At 49.5% G+C, this 24,205-nt stretch overlaps 11 protein-coding genes across 11 annotated transcripts; 5 read left to right on the top strand and 6 right to left on the bottom strand.

Annotated features, from left to right (window-relative positions):
* Positions 1–21: 21 nt before the first annotated feature.
* N7518_006947 (putative RNA binding protein Ligatin/Tma64) lies at positions 22–2,139 on the bottom strand (the record flags this gene model as incomplete). Its single annotated transcript, XM_057187874.1, has 3 exons — positions 22–1,106; positions 1,193–2,030; positions 2,119–2,139. 3 exons carry the CDS (start codon positions 2,137–2,139, stop codon positions 22–24), a joined length of 1,944 nt encoding a protein of 647 aa, XP_057039577.1.
* Positions 2,140–3,036: 897 nt separating this feature from the next.
* On the bottom strand, positions 3,037–5,762 carry N7518_006946 (uncharacterized protein; the record flags this gene model as incomplete). The annotated part of the gene is made up of 3 exons (XM_057187873.1): positions 3,037–3,622; positions 3,678–5,360; positions 5,410–5,762. The coding sequence occupies 3 exons, from the start codon at positions 5,760–5,762 to the stop codon at positions 3,037–3,039; spliced, it is 2,622 nt and encodes an 873-aa protein (XP_057039576.1).
* A 1,646-nt stretch (positions 5,763–7,408) lies between these two features.
* Positions 7,409–7,883, top strand: N7518_006945 (Dabb family protein; the record flags this gene model as incomplete). The annotated part of the gene is made up of 4 exons (XM_057187872.1): positions 7,409–7,427; positions 7,483–7,569; positions 7,627–7,762; positions 7,823–7,883. The coding sequence occupies 4 exons, from the start codon at positions 7,409–7,411 to the stop codon at positions 7,881–7,883; spliced, it is 303 nt and encodes a 100-aa protein (XP_057039575.1).
* Positions 7,884–8,119: 236 nt separating this feature from the next.
* N7518_006944 (tRNA maturation protein LHP1) lies at positions 8,120–9,517 on the bottom strand (the record flags this gene model as incomplete). Its single annotated transcript, XM_057187871.1, has 3 exons — positions 8,120–8,295; positions 8,354–9,138; positions 9,194–9,517. 3 exons carry the CDS (start codon positions 9,515–9,517, stop codon positions 8,196–8,198), a joined length of 1,209 nt encoding a protein of 402 aa, XP_057039574.1. The 3' UTR covers positions 8,120–8,195.
* An 828-nt stretch (positions 9,518–10,345) lies between these two features.
* Positions 10,346–12,715, top strand: chsD (chitin synthase D; the record flags this gene model as incomplete). Its single annotated transcript, XM_057187870.1, has 3 exons — positions 10,346–10,399; positions 10,452–10,618; positions 10,690–12,715. The coding sequence occupies 3 exons, from the start codon at positions 10,346–10,348 to the stop codon at positions 12,713–12,715; spliced, it is 2,247 nt and encodes a 748-aa protein (XP_057039573.1).
* A 617-nt stretch (positions 12,716–13,332) lies between these two features.
* hsp88 (Hsp70 chaperone Hsp88) lies at positions 13,333–15,661 on the top strand (the record flags this gene model as incomplete). The annotated part of the gene is made up of 4 exons (XM_057187869.1): positions 13,333–13,407; positions 13,515–13,546; positions 13,608–15,348; positions 15,413–15,661. 4 exons carry the CDS (start codon positions 13,333–13,335, stop codon positions 15,659–15,661), a joined length of 2,097 nt encoding a protein of 698 aa, XP_057039572.1.
* A 1,213-nt stretch (positions 15,662–16,874) lies between these two features.
* Positions 16,875–17,840, top strand: N7518_006941 (BRcat and Rcat domain-containing protein; the record flags this gene model as incomplete). Its single annotated transcript, XM_057187868.1, has 1 exon — positions 16,875–17,840. The coding sequence occupies one exon, from the start codon at positions 16,875–16,877 to the stop codon at positions 17,838–17,840; it is 966 nt and encodes a 321-aa protein (XP_057039571.1).
* Positions 17,841–17,889: 49 nt separating this feature from the next.
* Positions 17,890–18,171, bottom strand: N7518_006940 (uncharacterized protein; the record flags this gene model as incomplete). Its single annotated transcript, XM_057187867.1, has 1 exon — positions 17,890–18,171. One exon carries the CDS (start codon positions 18,169–18,171, stop codon positions 17,890–17,892), a length of 282 nt encoding a protein of 93 aa, XP_057039570.1.
* A 471-nt stretch (positions 18,172–18,642) lies between these two features.
* On the top strand, positions 18,643–19,854 carry N7518_006939 (putative zinc metalloproteinase; the record flags this gene model as incomplete). The annotated part of the gene is made up of 1 exon (XM_057187866.1): positions 18,643–19,854. The coding sequence occupies one exon, from the start codon at positions 18,643–18,645 to the stop codon at positions 19,852–19,854; it is 1,212 nt and encodes a 403-aa protein (XP_057039569.1).
* Positions 19,855–20,000: 146 nt separating this feature from the next.
* kat1 (putative 3-ketoacyl-CoA ketothiolase (Kat1)) lies at positions 20,001–21,374 on the bottom strand (the record flags this gene model as incomplete). Its single annotated transcript, XM_057187865.1, has 3 exons — positions 20,001–21,005; positions 21,069–21,249; positions 21,304–21,374. The coding sequence occupies 3 exons, from the start codon at positions 21,372–21,374 to the stop codon at positions 20,001–20,003; spliced, it is 1,257 nt and encodes a 418-aa protein (XP_057039568.1).
* A 709-nt stretch (positions 21,375–22,083) lies between these two features.
* On the bottom strand, positions 22,084–23,607 carry N7518_006937 (uncharacterized protein; the record flags this gene model as incomplete). Its single annotated transcript, XM_057187864.1, has 8 exons — positions 22,084–22,204; positions 22,256–22,439; positions 22,513–22,591; positions 22,656–23,012; positions 23,063–23,168; positions 23,223–23,266; positions 23,318–23,447; positions 23,504–23,607. 8 exons carry the CDS (start codon positions 23,605–23,607, stop codon positions 22,084–22,086), a joined length of 1,125 nt encoding a protein of 374 aa, XP_057039567.1.
* Positions 23,608–24,205: the final 598 nt, after the last annotated feature.

Here is a 24,205-nt window from a genome sequence, read left to right as displayed (position 1 = left end):
AGACAATCATTTGATTGTCGATCATTTCTTCTTCTTGGTCTTATCCACAACCTCGATCATCTGTGACTTCAATCCACGGCGAACCAGGGCTGTCTCAATGGCCTTTCGCTGGTCGCCCTGCACCAAAACTTCCATGATCCCCTTGGGGGCACCAGTAGCTTGTGTGACACTAGTGCTACCGGCACACTTCTTCTGCAGCTCCTGTGCCAACAGACTAGGAATAATGCCGAAGACCTCCAAAGTCATAACTTTGGTAACGGTCTTGGAGCCTGTCCGCTTCTCGAGGGTGACATGGACCTTAGGTGCGGGGCCTGCTTTCGGCTTGACGTCTGCAAGAGTTTGATCGGTCTTCAAAATCACATGGTACGGTGAAAGCAGTGTTTTATCATCCATGAGTCGTTTAAGAAGACCATCGCGAGTGGCCTTGCCGCGTGCAAGTGTTCCCTTATCTTCGGTTGATGATGAATTGAAGATGGTGTTCGCGAGGAATGGGTTGAGGGTTATGATGCGCTTGTTCTCTTTTGAGATGATGGGTGGATTTTGGGATTCAAGATATTGATCCAAGTGACTGGAAACTTGAGAGTATTTGTAGAAGTTATTTGTGTCGCTGGCAGCGAGGGCAGGGAAAATGGTTGGCACCAGCTTTCCTGATGGCCGATATAGACTCTGCACAGTGATCGTCTGGCCCACCGAAGGGTCGGAGCCATCCAGCGCAGCCGACTTTTTGCCCTCGGGTGCGGTCGCCTTATTGTTCTCCAGAGCACGCGGTGAAGGCAATCTGTATGGCACAAATCGCTCGACCCGATGGTCCTCAAAGTCCACATCCCAAATGACGGTCTCTTGACCATTACGTTCCTTGGTTTTGACAAGCTTCGATTTGTCTAGATGTTTCATGAACTTTTTTACGTTCTTCCAACTGGTCTTCTTGATGTTGTAATGCTGGGCCTGCTGGGGAGTGTACGCAGGGAGATAAGGAGCAGTGAAGTTGGCTATCAATGCCGAAGCTGTGATTGGCAGTGGAAGGCCATGGTCTGCTGCGGATGGGTTATCCTGCTTGTGTTTGTAGAGGGCGTAGACAAAAGCATTGACGAATGCCTCGTCAATTTCTATTATTTGTCAGTATTTGATTGATTGAGCTCGAAATCCAACTGCTGGCTGAGAAAGAGGGAGGTAGGGGTGACTCATGACTCACCCTCTGTTGGGGGTGCCTCGACCTCGGCGACGGGTTCTTCTGATATGGTTGGGTCATTGCTTGGTGTTTCAATGTCCCCCGAGGCAGCTGTCGGCTCATCATCCTCAATTCTCAATTCCTCAATTTGCTCCTCAACACTCTCAGTTTCATCCTCGTCCCAGCCCTCCAAGTACTCTGGAGCTGCACGGCCCGGCAGTGACGCAGAGCTCCACGCCCAAAGTTCATCACCCTCCCAATGCAATCCACGGACCGCATGGCCCTTTGTGCCTTGCACCTCTCCCAATGCCGAAACATCAATCTCACAGATGCCCACAAAAAGTGGCACTGTATGTCGGTCTACACTCGCGACCGCGACAACGGCGCCCTTGACCGCCCTTTCAGGGAACGGGGGCTCATTCGCAAGGCCCGGCGTCATTAAATCAGCTCCACCATGGAGCTTTCCCATCACAAACTCCGGGGTATAGAGTAACGGAACCAAGTTCGCGTTGTGCCATAGTGTATAGACAGTTGGGAATAGTCGGTTTTCGGCGCCCAGGCCGTGTTCCAGCTTGAACCATAGCACCCGCTCATCGCCGTCGGGATGTGTGCCAACATATACGACCCCTTGAAGTTCGCGTAGGTCTGGACCAGCAGTGGTTGTAAAACGAGCGGTTTGGGTGTTCTCGGGCAGGAGGGCATTCCGGATCGTTGTGAGGCTCAATGCGGGGGCAGATACTGTGCTGGGCCCAGACGAGTCTGCTTTGGTGGGGGTCGAGGTGACGGGGATTTGGTAATCTTTGATAATTTGGTCGGCAATCTTCCTACGATCAGAAGACCGTAGTGGAGAAAGGTTTTTGATCTGGTTTATATGAGCAGAGAGTCCCTTGCGATGGGAGGGTTGGAAACCCAAAGCTTGGAGGGGCAGTGCGGGGAGAGAGGTCGTTTACCGTAGGCTTCTTTTTGAACATAATTGTAATCTCAAAGCTCAAAGCTTAAAGCGCAGAGTATAATTGAATCCACGCAGGTCTGCTGAAGACGAGAGAGAGAAGATGTCAAGAGTAAAGATGTGACGTCCGATCAAAGAATCTCCCGGAGATCTCCACATGGGGCGAAGAGGAAAAGAACTCGTTTTCTTAGCATCCGTGGAATTCGCGACAACGCCAGTCTCACTCAACCACTTTATCAATGCCTAATTAATCCATTCTTCCACGTAATTTCTCCCAACTTTACAGTAAAGCTGTCACAGAAAGGCTGAGTTTTGATGGAATGGGCAAGATGCTTCAATATTAGGCCAAGCTGGTAACTATGCTAGTTTCTAACAGTTGAGAAACAGGGTATTGCTATGGTGAGAAGCGTTGTTGAGGTGCTTGTTCCAAACTATATAAGTTAGAACTACATATGTACATGAATTGCAGTATGTGCTGTTCCAAAATGCTAGAGATTACATCGAAGAAGGCAGAGATATATGTACAAGCAATGAATCCTCAAAGCTAGAAGGAAGAAAGTCCCAAGTGGTCAAAAATAACTCCGGACAGATGAAGAATAGCGTTATTAAATCGAACAAGGCATCGTAAAATTGTAGATTGGGACATGAAGTCAATCGTCCGATTGTCTCGGTATTGGTTTGACTGGTCTTCTCGATGGGCTTATTCCTTGGGAAACCACAACCCAGAAGCGCCAGTATGTGCGTTATTGAACAAATGGTGCTGCATGCAGGCCATGGAATAGTATTATGTATATGGTGCAATTTCCGGAACATATCCGGCTGGATTCACCTCACCCCTTGGTAGGTGCCTCACTGGAGTCTAGCATCAAGCTCGCATCCTCTGCTTCTAGCTGAATCCATCACGTCATCCGAGAGAACTTCAAGATGTTTTCGGTTCATCGGGACTATACTTCCAGCGTCGGAAGTTATCTGCAATCCACCACTGCGAAACATGGGCGGCCTCGCTAAGCCACCTCGCGGCTTCGGGCCCATGCCGTGTCTGTACGGCATCAAACAAAGACACGATATCGGTGTCTTCCTCGGGACTGAACTCGAGTGGGTCGGCGACAACATTGGTGAATCGCCACGGGGCATCGGGGATAAGCGGCACGACAAGACGGTACGGTTTCGCGGCTGCTCGCATAGAGACCCATGTTCCTCCGGGGTTCATCGTGGAGAAATGCCACTCTGACTTCTTATCCTGCTCGGATATAAGTGGGCGTAGCAACGACTGGCCTTCGTACAAGGGAAGCAGGTCCTTCAATATATGTGCCGACTGTTCGTTAATATTAGAGGTTTCGATTAGAATATCGAGGATGCTGGGGAGCATTTGAGTCGAAAGGACGGCGCCACTGATTTCGATCGGGGGTAGCTTAGGATGGGCGAGGAGTAGGGGAACGTGGAAACTGCCAACGTGGGGGTCATGGTTGGCCGTTATACCACCATCATTTGGAAGAGATAAACCGCTTTGATCGAGTTAATGAAAAGTTGATAAGGTCTAAGAAAAAGGACAGAACTTACTGGTCTCCTGCCATGACAAGCAGGGTTTCATCAGCGACCCCAGCCTCTTCGAGAATCTCAAGGATAGAGGCTAGCCAGTCGTCCTGATACTTGATAGTATTGAGGTACCGGTTCAAGTTATCGTTCCATCCAATGCCATTCCCGAAGAATTTTTCGTATTCACCAGGCTTAAACCAAGGAGTATGGGTATTATGAGTTAGGTGGCCGATAAAGAGGCGAGTGTTGTTCTTCTTAGCCTCGGCAAATGCGTCCCGCATATAGTTCTTTAGTGTATGATCCGGGTGACCATATTGCTGCTCCTCCTCTGGCTCCTCTGGGATGTATATAGCGCCGGCTTCATTGATTGATTCTTTGGTTGTGATATCTTTGAATCCCATGACAGGAGTAAGATCCTCCTGGTGGTCCCAGGTACCATAATGGGACTGCATCCACTTAGAATGCCACGGCCAGGAGGTCCAATCCTCAGTATCACTCGTGATATTTGATTGTTGACTCAACGCGTGGAATATGTGCGGTAGGCAAGGCTGATAAATATCGTGCAGGTACTCAAGATTACCTTGGACAGGCATAGGGCTCACACCACACATAGTGCCTGTAATACTTTTCATGGTGTATGTACCGGAGGTATAAGCATTTTTCGCGCTGAGGCCACCATAGGGCTTTGGTCGATCCTTGTTCTCTTTGAATCCAGTCTCAAATCCGGTGAACATTTGGGCGATAGGGGTGAGATTAGAGAGTTTATCCATAACCTCCTCGGGGACATTTCCATCCCAAGACCTTTTCAGGTGCTCCATGATGTAAGAGTCGGAGCGGAAGGGAAAGACGTCCTGCCGATTGCTTTCTAATTTGATGAGAATAATATGTTTGATCTTGACGTCTCCGCTGTGAAGCACGTCACGTATAGGCTCCAGGATTTCGTTCTGAAGATTGGGAAAGTGTAGCGGATCTTTCAACGGGTTGTAGTGTTCGTACAAATACTCGTTAGGTGCGGTATTGTTGAAGTGACTTATGCGGAAGGGAGACCAGTCCGGGAAGGCAGTCGCTGCATCACCCGTATGTAACCAATCGAATGTCGGGAAGGAGTCCAGAGTATTTTTGCCTTCTAGCCAGCGGAAGTCGCCCGGTAACGACGCCACACCTCGCTGAGAGGACCCGAACCTGAGGCCGCCAAAAGGTGCGAGAGGCAGAGATGCGGAGAGGAAACTGTAAGTCATATCGTGGGGACGAACGACACGGAGGAAAAGTAGAATTGCGCTGCACGATACGACAATAGCGGGCTTGAACAATGCCTGACTCTTCCGTACAGGCGGGTCTCGGGGCGCATCTAGCAACGATACGGAGTCGCTGTCATCACCGAGTTCATAATCATCGATTGCAATTTCTTCATAGGTATCTGGGTGTGGCAGAGCTTGCTTATTCGGACGGAAGTAGCGGTACGTCGCGGAAATTACTGCAGCCCAGACCCTCAGGAAGGCTGCGGTGACCCGGGACAGATACGGTGTGGCGTAGAATGCGCCTACCAAAATCGACGTCTCGAGCAGGATAGCGACGAACAGGGCTGACAAAACAAGCGTGGCGGCGGGCTTGTCCTTGTGGAAGCCACTCGATATGCGCCAGTGGATCTCCATGCCCTTGTGGATATAAAAGGAGATGTTGGCAGAAACCATTGACGAGGCATATAGACTGAGATGGTTAGCGATCCATTCGCCGTGTGAATCCGATGAAGGCCTACCTGAATAGCGCAGTAAACACGGCCGCTATATCCCGAGTCGTTCGCCATTCGTACGATCGGACCAGACTGCGCGCGCCCAGAATGAGCAGGATATCCAACAAAAAGAAGGTGGGGCCCCAGGCGAGAAGGGACAGGACCGTTAGCGCATTGAGATGGGCGTAGATATGGAAAGCCTTGGAAAGCACGAGGGAGATGAAAATGACCGAAAAGAAATATGCGCGCGAGGCTGCCCAGCCACGATTAAGATGGTCCTGAGGTGATCTGGCGATTTCGAGGGCGACGATGGCTGCAGATTCAAGCTTCCCACGCAGCCGTTGGGAAAGACCCTCTTTCAGCTCCCAGGGAGGTCTCATGATATATGTACAAAAAAAGAAAACTGGAATGCGTCAAATCATACAAGAACGTTGCACCTGAACTAACTAAAGGACAGAATTTTCCCCATGGATGTAATGGAAGAGGTGTAGGAGAAGAATCCGATAAGGATTTCAGAAATAAGGAGAGACCTTCAAGCTGAGAGGGCCCGGTCCACTTTCCACACGCCTAGAATAATATCCGACATCTTTGGGAAGCAAAGATCAGCAATGCCTATCATCGTAGGGCTATTCCGCCGCCAAGACTCCCAAAATAGCAAGTAAGCACGCGATGGAAATATCTGTACGGAGTATCTCAGGTGAATAACAGACAGGGGAGATAGGGAAAAATGCCAGTTGGAAAGTGCCTATTTGGGACTACCGAGCTATATAAAGTGCCATAGTATATGCTATCCCACGATATTGCCTATATTTGTACGGAGTACAACATAACCAACATTTGATCTTTCAAACTTGCTCGAGGCGTTTGTGGAGATCGCCTTGGCAAAGCCACGTACGTGGCCCCGTAACGATGAACCTTGAACCCGTTAGAATTCTTCTGGAGCTCCACATCTACCCCATTGGCGGTTAACCTTGGAATCTGATGCTGGAGCTTCCAAGGTTGTCATTATGTTGTACAACATAGTTAACTATTGTAACATCAAGAATAACTAAGCACTGTTGTTAGTGGACCTTTCATGGGATCTGTCTTATCGCTACCTCAAGCTGAAGGATGCACGACGAGATTTCGAATAGGATTAGGTGGTGGAGCATAACAGTAAGAATTCATTCTAGCAACATGAAAGCTGCAAAGGTAAAGCTGTTCAAATAAATAACATAAACATTCAATAGCAAAATTCATCTCGCTGGGGTTAGGGCAGATAAAGCGAATAGTATATCACTCGTGGAAGCTACAGCCTATGAGCCATGTTGCGATGCCAATGAAAGAATTTATACGAGGCCACCATGGGAAATATATGACATTGGAGCGTAGGTAGGATCATTATACAGGGCCCGAAGAATATATAGTTGAACTTTAGGGTTCCACATCTAGGTTTGCGAGCCCAGCGGGCGTCCATAGGCAACGAGTGCTGTTCAGTGGCAGCGCGTATAAATCTCGATGATAGAGAAATCAATAAATCATGGGGAACAGCACAATACAACATAGGGCTGCTATTATGATCGGTGGTAGGGCAAAGTCTAATGAGTAGGCAGGTGAAATTAGTGTCTGGTGTAGGAGGTAGAAGACTCCAAGGACAAAACTATGAAGAGACTTGGTGCATTAGCAATAGGTGATTAATTTGCATATCTCAAATGTCATCTGTACACAAAGAAAGTCCAATAAAAAAGGAAAGATGAATGGTAATGGGTCTACAATTTATATTGAGATTGAGGAACGAACATAGTTATACTTAGGCTATATAGTTACCACAATATGCAAGACTAATCATCAGCAAGACGGATCCCCAATGGATCCAGAGTCCACTGTTGCCATCAAGAGCTATATCATCGCATAAGATATCCGTACCAAGGCATCGGACATCCCCCGAGAACCCCACCGGCACCCCGCCGAGCATAAAGAGACAATTACCGGATGCACTAAATTTGGCTAAAGTACATCTACCCTTGTTAGTGAAGAATCAGCCAAAATGCCAGTTTATCACATCGGTGAGTTGGACGCAGGTATCCAAAGGATACGAAACATCACTAACCAAGCTCCAAGTCCTCTTCCGCCTCAAATCTGGTGTCACCCCGGCCCAGATCGCGACCTGGAAGGAAACATGCCAGGGAATGGTGGGGAAGATTCCCGGTATGTGAGATCCTGAAGTTCAGATTGAGACACTTTCTCATAAAATCCTCACAATAGGACTGCTGTCGCTGCAGAACGGTCCCCCGCTGCCGATTTCGATTCCCCGCGCCCACGGCTTCGATATGGGACTTGTTGCTGTTTTGGAGACGCCTGAGCATGTGGCTACCTATGCGGTACACCCTGCTCACTTGGAGTAAGTTTTCTTCGTCGTCGGGTTAGTGAGGACCGTGGCTCATTTGCTGACACCTTGGAGGGTTCATAAAATGCGCGAGGAGTTGTGCGACGATACTTTGGCCTATGATCTAGAGTTCTAGGCGTTTGATGTAGTAGTAGGTTTCCCATAAAGCGAAGAAAGTTGCGAACAGTCCGTTCAAAAGTCTCATTTGTACATATCAAACCCTAGGTAGGCCCCGTTAATCGTAGCCACTGGGGCCTGCCTAGCCAACCCGTAGATGCTCGTAATGAAATGACAATAACGCCGATAGAAGGTTCACCTCTATGAAATAATCGGAAAATAGAGGCAGGTGGGATCTCCAATCCGCAATACTTTTTGAATCCCGCTGATTGACCGAATCAGAGAACAAGAATTAAAGACAAGACATTTCAATCCGCCGAAACTGGATACCTTATTCCTTGGCATCCACCTTCTTGGCAGGGTGGTCACCACCGCTGGTGCCCTCGTCCTCACGGGAGCGCTTCTGGGTGCTCTGCACGACCGGGACACCACTAGAATTAAAGTCAGCACTTATACACTCACTGCGAATATCAGATCACTATGACTTACCGGGAGTCCTTCTGGGCCTCACGGGGAGCCTGGAAGCCATTCTGTTGGTCCTCAGTGCGGCGTTCGCGCCAGTCACGACCACCATCACGGTCATTGCGGTCACGGCCGCCACGGCCACGGCTACCACCACGGCCACGACCGCCGCGACCACCACGGCCACCACGTCCACCACGGCTACCACCACGGCCGCCGCTGTTGCGAGCGTTGGAGGGGTAGACGTTGCCATTCTTGATCTCCTCGACCTTCTCGTCGCAGTACTCCTTCTTGCTCTTGAAGATCAGGTCATTCTCCTTCCACTGGGGCTTCTTCTCCAGAGCGAGGAATGCCTTCTGCTTCTCCTCGGACTCAAACTCAACAAAGATGCTGCCCTTGAAGGTCTTGTCGTTAGTGCGGCGCAGGCGGATGGCGTTTGTAGGACCGTAGGGAGCGAAAAGAGCCTCGATGTCGAGCTGTGTAGTGGGTTCTTCCTCGCCAAAGCCGAAGCCCTTGGCGTATATGGAGCGGGCCATGGAGGCATCCTCGAAGACCTTAACGGCCTTGGCGTCGTGCTCGTTCACGGACTCGGGCAGAGGGACCTTGCGCTTGACGGCAGTGTCGTTCTCGGTGAGCTCGACGTTCTCGGCGGTCTTGAGGGCCTCGACAATTGCCTTGAAAGGTTGGAAGCGGCGCATGCGCTTGAAAGAGTGAAGGAGTTCAAGGGGGACGGCGTTGTTGGCGCTGCCGCCAACCTTGGAGAGCAGGAACTTGTCCATTGGGAGGTTAGAATCGGAAAAGTAGAATTCGACCTACGGTATGCGCGTCAGTTAAGATCTAGCGAGGGAGCGTTTCAAATGGTCATACCTGCTTGCGGATCTGCACAGGGTCGTCGGTTACCTCCAGGGTGGAGGGATCAAACTTGGCGTTGTTCTGGCGAGGGCCACGGCCACCGCGGCCATCGCGCTGGAAGCTGCGGGTCTCGCGCTTCTCAGTCTGGGGCTCTGTGGACTTCTCCTCGGCCTTCTCAGACTTCTCTCCGAGCTTAGCGGCTTCGGCGACAATACGGGCCTCATCGGCGTCCTGAGCAGGCTTCTCGGAGGTGCCTTCCTCCTTCAGCTCGGCGAGGACATTCTGAACATCCTTCTCAGCCTCGGCGTTGACAACGGGGGTCTTCTGTTCTTCGGTCATAGTTGCGAATTGTATGTGGAGACTATTTCAGATGGCAAAAAAAAAGATGATAAGCAGGAAGTTTCGACGCGACGGAAATGGGTCAAAGAAAGCAGAAAGTGAGCAAGGGGTCGAAGGGGATTTATAGACAATCTCGGGACATAGGGCACAATACCTTTATGGGTTGATCAATGCGCTATTCAGAAAACTATTGCGCTTGTGACAATATCGCGGCGGGGAGAATCTGGGAATTTTTTTTGAGCTCCATTGGCGCCTGAGGCAGGAACTAGTCTGCAATTGGCTAGCGTGGACTCGAACTATTCCCTTTTTGGCAATTCAACGTTCTCTATACATTGTCTTCTATTGTCTTCATTGTATTCAGGAAAAAATGGAATAACAAGAGATGAATAGGAGTAGAAATAAAGTTCTCGAAGAGAAGTATTGATTTGACTCGTAGTAACTACATTATGTACTCATATTTCGTCAAGAGCGTCAAAGTCAGATCGCACCTTCCCGAAGGCCAAGGTGATTTATTGATATGCTGACTCCCTTCCCCGGGGGTTTCGTACTCATATTGTCATGGAGAATTCTCCCTTGTCAAATATCACATATATCTTCAGTTGAATATTATTTCCTGGTCGATTATAATCCGGGTACCCCGTTCACCGCAGGATAGTAACATTATCAGGCCCTGAGCTGTAAGTAGCCGTCTGTCAACCCCCGGATTCCCATTATGCTAACAAACGGGATGTATGGTAGTTGTCCTCCACATACAATACCATCGGACCCTTCGCTTGAAGTGCTGTTTTCAATATTCAACAGGCTACAAAGCAGGTTCGCCAAATCAAAATGGTGCCATCACAAAGGGTTTCGTGGGTTGAGGGGACCTGGCCGACCAAAGATGTATTCCTCCCTTCTCCTGAGCTCGAGATGCCATCCTGACCATCCTCGACAGATAGTATACCTTTCAATCGTCGGTCCATTGATACTTGCAGCTCTGTTCGAGTGGTTTCTCTGGCTCAGCGCCTTCATATACTGCCTGATCAAGGTGTGGATGAAAGCAGACCATTGGACTATAAGAGTTCTCGCTGTGGTTATGATATTCTTCTTTACAGTGGTACGGTAGGTTTTTGGACTTCGGGACCTCATAACCTAGTAACTTCATTCAGGGACATCCACTGACGAATACATAGACTGGCATTCCTCCCAGTCATGCTCGTGACACTGCCGTTACCACCACAAATCACAGTTGACTTACCCCACAAGATAGTGCATGGGTTTCAAATGTTCGCATTCTGGGCCTTTTCTGTTCTTCTGATCGGCCCATGGCTATTCTGTGTTTACGGTCTTACTACCAATTCATTAGGGAGGAAAAAGAGGATTAAGCGAGTGCTTGATGACCGGACAGCCCCGAAGACTGTGGTTGTGATGCCAGTATACAAGGAGGACCCAAGTGTCTTGATCAAAGCCATCAACTCCGTGGTTGACTGCGACTACCCTGCAAATTGCATCCATGTCTTCCTTTCATACGATGGTGGCAAGGTGGACGAGCCGTATCTCCGGGTCCTCGACCATCTCGGTATTCCGATCACACTAGAGAGCTATCCTCAGAGCATCGACTGCATTTACAAGGGTGCACGGATCACGGTATCTCGCTTCAAACATGGCGGTAAGAGGCATTGCCAGAAGCATACTTTCAAGCTTATCGACAAGGTTTATGCTGAGTATTTGAAGACACATGACAATCTGTTCGTTCTGTTCATCGATTCCGACTGCATTCTTGATCGAGTCTGCTTGCAAAACTTCATGTACGACATGGAACTTAAGCCAGGCAGCAATCACGATATGCTTGCGATGACAGGCATCATTACGTCGACGACGGAGAAAAACAGCTTGCTGACAATTCTTCAAGACATGGAATACGTCCATGGTCAGCTTTTTGAACGATCCGTTGAGTCTGGCTGTGGTGCGGTGACTTGTCTCCCTGGCGCTTTGACTATTCTACGCTTCTCGGCTTTTCGCAAGATGGCCAAGTATTACTTTTCGGACAAGGCTGAGCAATGCGACGATCTCTTCGACTACGGAAAATGTCATCTCGGGGAAGACCGATGGCTCACTCACCTGTTCATGATTGGTGCCACGGAGCGGTATCAAATCCAGCTATGTATGAGCGCCTTCTGTAAGACCGAAGCCGTCCAGACCTTTAGTACGCTCTTGAAGCAACGCCGAAGATGGTTTTTAGGTTTCATCACCAACGAGGTTTGCATGCTCACTGATGCCAGGCTCTGGAAGCGGTATCCCCTTCTGTGTCTGGTTCGATTCATGCAAAACACGGTCCGAACGACCGCACTGCTCTTTTTCATCATGATCCTCGCACTCCTTACAACCTCAAAAAAGGTGGAGGATCTTCCTGTGGGATTCATGGGGGTCTCTTTGGGGTTAAATTATTTACTCATGCTATACTTTGGCCTGCGTCTCGGACGCTATAAAGCCTGGCTTTACCCACTCATGTTCATTGTGAACCCGTTCCTCAACTGGATTTATATGGTCTATGGTATTTTCACAGCGGGCCAGCGAACTTGGGGTGGACCACGGGCCGATGCTGCCACTGCTGATGACCATACCACGCCAGGAGAAGCAGTTGAACAGGCAAAAGAGCAGGGCGATGAGTTCAACGTTGATGTCGATACGTTCCGCACCAGCCTTGTGCGACAGAGATCTGTTCCCATCCGCCCATCGGAGAATGTGGAAGGTCGATTTGCACCTGCCAGGCAGCTGCTCGATGGGTTTTATGTCAATACTGGGCCCGCGCTCGCGCGGATGGTCGGCGCGATGGGAACTTCCGAGAATTCCCAGTACCAGTTACCTTCTCTCTTTCGCCATTCAACTGACTCTGTGCCCAGTGCATCGTCGGATTGCGGCTCTAGCTCGGTTGCTACACCACAGAACGTGGAAAACCTCCTGATGAGTGAAGAAGACCAGAAGAAGCTCTATCATTCTCGCCAAGGCCAGGCATCAACGAGCTCGATGAGCCTGGATAGCCAAAATTTGGAGAACCGCTTGAATGATGCTCTTCCGGCTTTGGTTTCCGCATCCGAGCACGAGAACCTGGGACTCACCCACCCACCAGGAGCCTACCAGCCTGGACGTTTTGAAAATATGCCTCCAGCCTACACAGACCCCGAAAGAACGGTGCCCAGCAACTTGGCAGCGAAATGACCTCAAATCTCGTGACCCACCTCATGATATTATTGTCTAACGAGAACATACGTTGAGGGTGCATGACGTCAGTATTCTTCTTTTTCTTCTTTCTTCCTCTTTTTTTTCGTCTCAGCATCATCATAGCTTTTCGACCATGCTATTCTTATGTTTTCCAGCGCGATTTTGTTTTGTCTCACTTCTATAGCTTTTAGCATCCAAAACACATCCCAGTCTCATATGATGTAACCACCGATCCACCGTAGACGATCGATTTTTATTCTGCCAGGCTGCGGTGGGCGGTGAAAGTGGGTAGTCTAGCAATCGCTAGAAGATTCGATGAGATACCAGAAGAGTCCGAACGCCCAGTAAGGTATATAGACCAGTAGGAGAGAGGGAAATAGAGAATGAATGCACTTTCTGACACATTTTACGTTTTCCGTTTATACCCCAAATTTGAAATTCTTAAGTTCGGCGCCTAAAGAGCAGCCAGACCGCTTGACACTTGTCATCGCCCCTCCAATAATAGTGGAGTGGCGTGCAAATTCTCCCCTCCGACTTCTCTCACTTTTCCTCCTTTTGAATCTCCCATCTCCCTCCACCTTTCTATCTCCTATACCCCCCTACTTTCTTCCATAATGAGTGTCGTCGGTATAGATTTGGGTGCGCAAAGCACCAAAATTGGTGTTGCCCGCAACAAGGGCATTGACATTGTGCGTATTACCCCACGGTCTTGATCTGGACTCGCGGTCTTCTTAGGATGAAACATGACCTCACAAATTCGAGAATTTGCGCTAACTGCTTGTTGTTGACATTATAGATTGCCAATGAAGTCTCCAACCGTCAGACCCCGTATGTCCCCAAATCCCCCGCTATCCACTAAATAACTGACGACTGATTTGAATTGTTATAGCTCCGTCGTTGGATTCACTCCTCGCAGCCGAAACCTCGGCGAGGCCGCCAAAGGTGCAGAGATATCAAACCTTAAGAACACCGTTGGCTCCCTCAAGCGCCTGATCGGCCGTTCTTTCAACGATCCCGATATTGCCATCGAGCAGGAATACAACACATGCAAACTGGTCGACGTCAATGGCCAGGCCGGTGTCGAGGTCAGCTACCTTGGCAAGAAGGAGAAGTTCACAGCAACCCAGTTGGTCGCTGCGTATCTTTCCAAGATCAAGGACATCACCGCCAAGGAATTGCGTACTCCCGTCTCCGACGTCACCGTCAGCGTTCCTGCTTGGTTCACTGACGTTCAGCGTCGGGCTATGATTGACGCTGGTGATATCGCTGGTCTCAACATCCTTCGTCTCATCAATGACACCACCGCTACCGCTCTTGGCTGGGGTATCACCAAATTAGATCTCCCCGGCCCCGAGGAGAAGCCCCGCCGTGTTATGTTCGTCGACATTGGTTACTCCGATTACACTGCCTCTATTGTTGAGTTCCGCAAGGGTGAACTGAACGTCAAGGCTACCGCCTACGATCGTCACTTCGGTGGTCGTAACTTCGACAAGGCTCTGACCGAGCACCTCGCCGTCGAATTTAAGGAGAAGTTCAAGGTCGACATCCACACTAATGGCAAGGCCTGGACCCGTACCTTGGTCGCCGCTGAGAAGCTCAAGAAGGTCCTCTCGGCTAACGCCCAGGCACCTCTGAGCGTCGAGTCCCTTATGGATGACGTTGACGTCCGCGCTATGATGAAGCGTGAGGAGCTCGAGCTCCTAGTCAAGCCTCTCCTTGACCGCCTGACCGCTCCTCTGGAGCAGGCACTCTCCGAGGCCAAGCTTCAGATTGAGGACATTGACCAGATTGAGATGGTCGGTGGCTGCACCCGTGTCCCCTCTATCAAGGAAACCATCACCAAGTTCTTCGGCAAGAACCTGTCCTTCACCCTGAACCAGGACGAGGCCATTGCCCGCGGTTGTGCTTTCAGCTGTGCTACTCTCTCCCCTATTTTCCGTGTCCGTGACTTCGCCGTTCACGACATTGTCAACTACCCCATTGACTTCACCTGGGAGCAGTCCCCCGAGATCCCAGATGAGGATACTAGCCTCACTGTCTTCAGCCGCGGCAATGTCATGCCTTCCACCAAGATCCTCACTTTCTACCGCAAGCAGCCCTTCGATCTCGAGGCCCGCTACTCCGATGTCGAGGCTATGCCCGGCAAGGTCAACCCCTGGATTGGCCGCTTCTCCGTCAAGGGTGTCCAGGCTGATGCCAACAACGACTTCATGATCTGCAAGCTCAAGGCCCGTCTCAACCTGCACGGTATCCTCAACGTCGAGTCCGGATACTACGTCGAGGATATTGAGGTCGAGGAGCCCATTGAGGAGGAGAAGAACGAGGACGAGATGGACGAATCTAAGGATGAGGAGCCCAAGAAGACCCGCAAGGTTAAGAAGCAGGTTCGCAAGGGTGACCTCCCCATTTCCTCCGCCACCGGCGGCTTCGACCAGGCCACCAAGGAGGCTTGGACTGAGCGCGAAAACGCTATGTACATGGAGGATAAGCTTGTTGCCGAGACCGACGAGAAGAAGAACGAGCTCGAGGCCTCCATCTACGAGCTCCGTGACAAGATTGACGGCGTGTACTCCGAGTTTGCCAGCGAGGAGGAGAAGGAGAAGTTGAAGGCCAAGCTCACTACCACTGAGGTTAGTTTCGAATCAGCATCTGTCAATAACTATTGTGATCAAGCGTACTAACACATCAATTTAGGACTGGCTGTACGAGGATGGTGAAGACACCACCAAGTCTGTCTACGTTGCCAAGATGGACGACATCCGCTTCATCGCCGGCCCTATCATCCAGCGCTACAAGGAGAAGGCCGAGGCTGAGCGCGACGCCGTCCGCAAGGCCGACGAGGAAGCCGCCGCTCGGCGACGCGCCGAACTTGAGGCCAAGAAGAACGCCCAGGGAGATTCCGACATGCAGGATGCTCCCGAGGGCGAGCTTGAGGAGCAGTAGATGCATTCCCACGATATTGGAATGATTTACTGATGAGTTTTCTTATTTTTTAAAGGGTTGGGTATGAAAAACCCAATTCCAATTGCGTTTTACTCTGATCTAGCAGGCTCGCTACCAATTTGGATCGGAGTCACTCGCCGCGTTATGACGAAAAGGACTTTTTAAAGAGATGTTCCATGGACCTAGAGATTTCAATCGGCTTTTAATCGTTGGCCACTTTTTTTGGCCACTTTTTTGTTCTAATGGCAAACGGTTATGATGTAGATCGTTCTTGTTCCCTGGATGTTTATGAATAGATGAAAATACACTCAACGCCTTTGTCTTCATTGTTGAGATCCTGTATAAATTTGATATCAACATGGCTCATTGGCGAAACGACTGGTCCCTATCGTAGTAACTTGGACTTTATACAGCACACCAACCCTAGGCCAACAGCCTTTAGTTTGCACGTATTGTCCTTTTCACAGTCGTACATACAGTTAGCGGCTGATTATTCCCAGCAGATATTTATAGGCGTCTACTATAGATATATATCACATAACAATTGAAGTATACGGAGACACAAGCGGTGAATCTCAAAAGCCAATAGGACTAAAGTCCCTAATGGCGCTGATACTGCGATACTCATTGCACCGCTTTCTACCCCGCTCTAGTTAACTACAGTGTAATTAATACATCAACATGACTCGGGAACCTTGGGAGCGACCATATATAAATAAACCACCCAAGAATATGGTGATGCACAGATTTGTATGGCGTGAAAAGCTTCATTTTATACAACGTAGAACCGGGCACCTGGGCAGCGTACATTGATTACTATGCACGTGTAATAGTAATTCAGGTATTTTAAGTTTTCTGCTGGTAAAATACGGCATTCAGGCATCAAATACCCCAAATCTAGGGTTTGAACCATGATATACCGCTTCGTAACTGGCCCTATCACGGCTCTATGCACCTCAAAGACGGCCTGACACAGACACGATAGAGGTAATGACAATATTCCACAGTAGAAGCAAACACCTTATGACAGTCGCATCAAGCAAAGTTGAGAATCCTACCCGGCTTGCCGTTTGTTATTGTGTCAGCCTTTCTTATTCCCCTCCCCTCTCAACTGTTTCCCTCTCTTGATCTTTTCCCTATTATTCTTCGCCTTTTTGATCAGTGATTTCTCTTACATTGCATCAGACCTCCAAGTTCCAGTCTATCTCGAGAGATGGCGCAAGATCAAGATAAGCGAATGATCCTTCGGCTTCTGCTTGAGGATTTAGATGATCTCGAAAATAGACAGAAAGGAAAACAAGGCGCAGGAAAGGCAACAGACCTTGAAATTGCCATCACATGCTTGAGGGAGGATATTCGGGCTATGCAAACTTCCATCGACGACGAGATATTGGCGCTTAGCACGAGTATTGCAATCGCCACTGACCAGAAGATACTCACGTCTCTTCTTCGTGAGGAAAGACTTGCTAATCAGGACCATCAATTCGCTCTCGCCCTGAACAATGGAACCGCTAATCGCACGAATGCCTTGGCAAACGATATCGTATCGTCAGATGACGATGACGATGCCGTTTCCATTGTCATGGGGGATCTCATGGGCCGGATGTCTGTGAGTGGCAGATCATCTAACAACGGGGAAGGCTCATCATACATGCGTTCATCTCGAGGAACCAACTTCATGAGTGAATGTGCATCCTGCCTTACAAAGGTCGAGTCTATCGTGTTCAAGGGTGCGTGCGGTCACGAGTTTTGCCTCGACTGCGTAAGACAGATGTTCCTCGGTGCCATCAGAGACGAGGAATTGTACCCGCCTCGTTGCTGCGGCAATGTCATACCGCCTGGTGTTGCTTTGAGGATCCTTAACTACGAGGAGCTTCGAAACTTCAGTGAAAGAGCCCTTGAATGGACCGCAAAGGATCGCCTCTATTGCGCCGAGCCAACATGTTCGAAATTCATTCCCCCATTCGCTATCCGAGACGAGCACGGCACCTGCCCCGAATGTCACCAGCGGACTCATGTACCATGCCGTTCCCTCGCCCACCCTCGCGTCGATTGCCCAATGGACGAGACTCTTCATGCTGTATTGGAAATAGCGGATTCTCAAAACTGGAAGCGATGCTTCAATTGCCGAACCATGGTAGAGTTGCACGTTGGCTGCAACCATATAACATGTCGGTAAGCAAGAAACATCCCCTACAATCAAACATATCACAGTACATGAGAAGAAACTAATGATTTGTAGCTGCGGCCGCGAGTTTTGCTATGTGTGCGGCTTGGTTTGGAAAACATGCGAGTGCCCACTTTGGCACGAGGACAGGCTTGAAGAAGTGGCAAATCGAGCGGTACATGAGGAGGTCCCGGCCAACGCCAATAACCAAGTCCGCCAGATCGCATTTAACCGGATAGTCGATGGCCTGCAGCAGCACGAGGACAACGGCTGCGAGCACCACAGGAACTCGCAATGGGTTTTTCGTAAGACTGGAAGTTTGCAGTGTGAGGTCTGCAACCATCATATGCCTGAGTACATTTTCATGTGCAGAGGTTGCCGGATTCGGGCTTGCAACCGTTGCCGAAGACATAGAATGAGGTAGTTCGCTGCTTTTGCTTGCTTTTGCACGGCACCTCGTGAAAGACAGCTGAAAGACATGAGGTTGCTCTGCGAGTCATTCATACCAGTCTGCTTGGTGGGAGTAGAAGGAAGGGTGCCATTTTAGACTGTCAATTTACTAGATTTGTCCTTCGAGCCTTGGGGTCCTCGAGCCGATCTACTTGAACAAAGATGTTCTGCTCGCATTTGGGCGTAATTGTTATTGGAACTCAAAACGCACTTTTGCGTCATTTGACTAGCGGAGAGCGAAGATAATAAATGTTAAGATTTGATGTGTATAGCACTTCTTGTACTCCGTAGTTCAAATCAATTACCTCGTTAGTTTCTGACTTTGCCGCACTGCCTGAGGCATTCACATTATGAATATCACGTGATGGCTCCGGCTTATCTCCGCGCTGACAAAACCTATCGCCGTGGAATCGGGTCGAATTCGCCGGCGCCTGCCTATTCGGGCCATATAAGCAGTTTCCTTATCGCAGTTCTTCACTCACGAGCTCTTCTGTCACGATTTGCTGCCCTACGATCGCACATATACTCGTACGCTATAATGGACTCTCCAAAGGAGCTAACCGTTCACCACCATGGGACCGCGCATATCATTCAAGTCCCCGCCTCGGCAACATTACAAGCCCTCTCCTCCGAGATAGAGCGCGTCCTGAACATCCCGGTCGACAACCAAAAGCTCCTCATAGCCCCAAAGCCCGGAATGCAGAAAGCGCCTTTCCCACCAACTCTCCTCGACGCGATTCTCCAACCCTCCTCCCCAAAGTTCAAGATCACCCTCCTCGGCACCCCGGCTAAAGCAATCGCTGATCTGCACGAACAATCTGCTAGCGAACAGCGACGACAAGAATTACGCGCGTCTGCCTTAAGTGCCGCAAGACGCAACAAACAAACACCGTCCTCCCGTAGCGGCGGCATCCATACCATCTCATCCTCAAGCAACAACTACACCTTCCACCGCCTCCTCCCACTATCCTACCTCCCCAACCCAGACCGCTCCCTCGACTTCCTCAAACGCCTCCGCGACGATCCAGGCATCCGCGCCGCAATGACAAAGCACAAGTTTTCCGTGCCACTCTTAACAGAAATGAACCCGGCGGAACACACGACGAGCGAGTCGCGGACGCTAGGTCTGAACCGAAATAAAGGCGAGGTTATTGAGCTGCGGTTGCGAACGGATGCCTATGATGGATACCGTGATTACCGTACTATTCGGAAGACGCTGTGTCATGAGCTTGCGCATTGCGTGTTTGGGCCCCATGATCGCGACTTCTGGGATTTGACGTCGCAGATTGAGAAGGAGGTTGATCGTGCTGATTGGAAATCTGGTGGGAATCAGTTGTCTAGTCAGGAGTTTTATAATCCTGGTGATTGGGATAGTGCGCAGGATGGGGAGGAGTTTGTTGATGAGTGTGGATGGACTGGTGGGGAGTTTGTCCTTGGTGGATTGCAAGGGGACTCGGCTGGAGGCCGAAATGCTGCTTCTGGCGGGACATTGTCTCGTAGGGAAATCATGGCGCGCGCTGCAGAGGAGAGAATGAAGAGGGAGAGTCAGACCGGAAAGCAAGATGATGCCAAGTGATATCATGGCACACTATGCTTTTCATGATTTACGAGTTCTTGCGTTTTACCTACATAGCCGTTGATACCATATTCTTAGTTCGTAATTAACTCATTTCTGTACATTGCAGACCGTATATTATCACTTAATTATACCAATCTAGATATTTACAGCTGCTCGTTAACAAAGAGACCAGCCATACCCTGACCAGTTCCAATACACATGGAAGTGACCAGAATCTTGCTCTTTGTGCGGCGAGCCTCGCTCAGAATGGTCGCGATTTGGCGTGCACCTGTTGCGCCGAGAGGGTGACCAATGGCAATAGCACCGCCACGAGGGTTGACCTTGGCGTGGTCAAGACCAAGGGTGTTGACACAGTAGACAGCCATAGAGGCGAAAGCCTCGTTGATCTCGTAGATGTCGATATCATTCTTGTCAAGCTGGAACTTGCTCAACAGCTTGGGGATAGCGGCAGTTGGGCCGATACCCATAACGCGAGGGGGCACACCGGCAACGGTAGCACCGCAGAACTTTGCCAGGATAGGCTGGTTCAGCTCGATAGCCTTGGAGCGGCGCATGAGAAGGACAGACGCGGCACCATCGGTGACCTGGCTGGAGTTTCCACCAGTGGACTTGTCACCGAACTGCGGGAACGCAGGGCGAATCTTGGAAAGCGACTCGAAGGTCGTACCAGGACGGATACCATCATCACGGGACACAATCACCTCCGTAATCTCGCCAGTCTTGGGGTCCTTAACCTTGGTAGGAATAGGAACAATCTCGTCAGCGAACCAACCGTTGTTCTGAGCAGCCTCAGCACGACGGAAAGACTCGGCAGCATATCGGTCCTGCTGTTCGCGGGGGACATCGAAGTCCTTGCCGATGTTCTCGGATGTCTGGCCCATGGGCTGCATGCAGTCGGCAGCCTCCTGGTTGCGCAGGACCTCCTCGTTGAATGGCTTCTCCAGGCGTTCACCAGGAGCGGACATGAGCTCGGCACCCATAGCGAGACCGATGTCGATGGCGCCCATCGAGATCTGGTTCGCAATATCCTGCACAGCCTTCAGTCCAGACGAGCAGAAGCGGTTCACTGTTGAGGCACCGGCTGTGTGGGGGATGCCGGCGGCAAGAGCTGCGGCGCGGACCATGTAGGCGGCCTTGACTTCGTTGACCTGTCTTTGGGTTAGAATATGCCACCTATGAATTTATGGAGGAAGGAAAGGGATTGGACATACGTTGCCGAGGCAGACATCCTCAATCAGAGCAGGGTCAATCTGTGACTTGGCCAGAGTCTCCTTCAACAGGGCGTAGAGGAGATAGTCCAATTCTGTGTCCTTGAATCCACCCTTACGCGCCCGGGTCAGCGGTGTGCGAATCGCGAGGGTGATGACCACATCGTCGGGGTTCTTCTGTGTACTGTGTGTGCTTGTTAGACCCATGACACACAACTGAGTTTGTCTGAAGACTTACATAGCAGCGAGGCCGTTGGCGGCGCCGGGCTTGAGGTGGCTCAGGAGCGAGCTTAAACGATCAGCAGCCATTATGTATGAAGGTGTAGAGACTGGACTAATATATCGTCAGTCTTGTGCTTCTCTTCTTTGTTGAAGACGCCGGTACTGGCATGGAAGTTCTCGGTCTTAATGCGGGGAAGCTTCCACGTGCGGAGATTCGAGGAGAGTGAATGCAAATAACTCAGGCACTGGGAGAATAACTTACAGACTGTACAGAATTAGGATAGAGACGAGGAATAATTCAAGCAAAGGGGAGGAAGAGGAGAGAGTTAAAAGAAGTATCAAGAGGAGAGAAGGTCGACGTTCCGGCCGAGGCTGCCGAGGTTCATTTCGCCTGTCAGGTTATCCGGTCGATAAGTAGCAGGTACTTGAAATTTGCCCATCACCCCTGACTGTAGGAAGTACCAAATACTTTACCAAGATCTATTTCCAGTTTTATGGGGTTGGCCTGTGGAGATGCCTAGGTAACTCGGTTTGTCCGAGTATTATTGGAAACTTTGGAATATAACATAAACCATTCATTTCTATAGATAGGGGTAAACCATGCTATTATTTCGTTAGTTCTGGCATACTTGGCCTTCTACTCGTTGCCCGTTCTGGGATGCGATATTCCGCCACTTGTTCGATCGAGACGTTGTCGCTCACGTCGACAGTAATCAGTTCTACCGATGTGTCGATGGGATCTATATGTATACACTCGGAGGGATAGCTATGTGTTGTTATACCTTCTTAATGATCACTAATATGTGCCCACCATTATCTCCTGGCGCAGCCAATCCTCAAATCTTCCCTCGTGAGCTTTGGGGTCAGTGTCTTCCCAGTTATAAGAACCAGTGTGATAGTTCAAAATCTCGAAATACCTATAGACGATTAGCACAGATCAATACGCCGCAGATGGGGAAAATTCATACATTTTGCTCTTCCATTCATCTGTAGTCATTTCTGAATCCAACAAAGACAAGTCAATTTGTTTCTCACACTCGGGTTCGTCATTAGAGTCCGAATAGCTCGAAACGTATGGATCGGTTAGGGCATCCGCCGCCGTGATTCTCTTTTGTGGATCTATATCGAGCATTTTCTCCAAGAGATGAACGGCTAGCAAAGTCAGTATCATTGGAGGTAGATAAATCAGGAGCATTTGATATCAATTAAGATTTCAAGGGCATACCTCCAGGGTCAACGTCTCCCAGTGTAGCTCCAAGTGACCGGGGTTTTGTTTCGGGTAGAGAGTTCACAAAATCCATCGTCTATAACTTGTAGTTAGCATCTTTCCATCCGTATCTAAACCGGTCGTTTAGAATTCGATCATACAATGTCGCTGTAAACTGTCTCCATAATCTCTCTGGGCGGCTTCCCAAAGATCTCAGTGATCAGTTTGAAGTGATGCACATTGTCCCTTGCCGGTAAGAAGACCTTTCCTAGGAGCATCTCTGCCAGAATGCAACCAGTGCTCCAAATATCCACCGCGTAGGTGTATCTCTGCCAGGTCAACATGATCTCTGGAGCTCGGTAGTATCGCGTGGAGACATAGCCAGTCATCTGATGATCTTGTTCTCGAGCTAGACCAAAGTCACAAATCTTCAAGTCGCAGTTCTCTGTGATCAAAATGTTGCTAGGTTTGACATCACGGTGAATGACACCAGCAGAGTGAATGAATTTTAACCCTCGCTGAAATAGTCAGCCACACTGATATTTCTGGATCACTCGGGGAGACATACCAGCAGTTGGTAGGTGAAGAACTGGGTGAACCTGTCCTCCAATGGCTTTGACCTTGATTGGATCAAATGATGAAGGTCTGTCATGCAACAATCCATCACAACATAACTGCATTTCAACATAGTTAGTATAATTGAAGGAGATCGAAAGTGGTTTACGTACAGATCTTCCGCTGGCGAGATGAAGATGTCCGTCATGTTGATCAACTATTGGCGATTAGTATTCCAGTTCATACTTCGTCTCTTTTCTACACATACATTATCATGTTTTAGGTTGTTCATCAAATGAACCTCGCGATATGTGCGCTTGACCCGGGAAGAGCTTTCAAAGGGTTTCCCTATCTTTTTTATGGCCATCGTTCGGTTGGCCATTGAATCATGCGCCGAGCTGATACTGGGTGTTAGTGGTCTTACAGTACGAATAAAATAGACGAGGGGAGATACCAGATTACCCCAAACGCACCAACACCTCGTGCTTTCAAGTCTGTGTATCTCTCGGTAGTTTGAAGGGTGGTACCCATGATTTTATGTGTGATGAATGTAGCCATGCTTGCAAGGTTTCATGTGTGAAGATTGAATGGATTGACGGAATAGTGTAAGAGAACAAAGGATCCCCGGTATACTATAAACGATATCGCATTACTATAATTAGTCTTCCAAGATCCCAATGTTCTTCTTCCCAGGTCTAGGCCGTGTGGTCGTTACGTCACAACGTGGATGTTCCCATGTGGTTGATCCATTGTGGTTGGCCAGTTGGCCGTTTTACATCTTGATTTCCATGTATCCATGCCGAGCCGGTTATAACGGATTATCACCTACATAGTATATATGCTCAAAGTAGTGGACGTCACCTAGCTCGATTCCAATCACCAGACTCTCTTTCGCAATTGCGTCAATCGTGTCCCAGTGATCGAACGCGAAGAGGCAAATTCCGATCTTTGCCTTCGAATTTCCTTTGCTGCTCGCTACAAAATGGACAATGCCTTTCTAAGGGTCCAGAATAATTGGAAATTTAACGGAACCATTGGTACTCCAATTGAAATAGAGCATAAATGTACCTTGTATCGCATTAACAAATTGCAGCCAAGCTCACATCTAACGCCAAGCACCGAATACTATACCGAAAGTTCCCCGAGCCAGTAAAGC

The sequence above is a fragment of the Penicillium psychrosexuale genome (genome assembly GCF_028828465.1).
Source record: "Penicillium psychrosexuale strain IBT 29551 chromosome Unknown utg000004l, whole genome shotgun sequence".
In the NCBI taxonomy this organism is placed as follows: Eukaryota; Fungi; Ascomycota; class Eurotiomycetes; order Eurotiales; family Aspergillaceae; genus Penicillium; species Penicillium psychrosexuale.
This window is presented reverse-complemented; position numbering and strand designations above follow the sequence as displayed.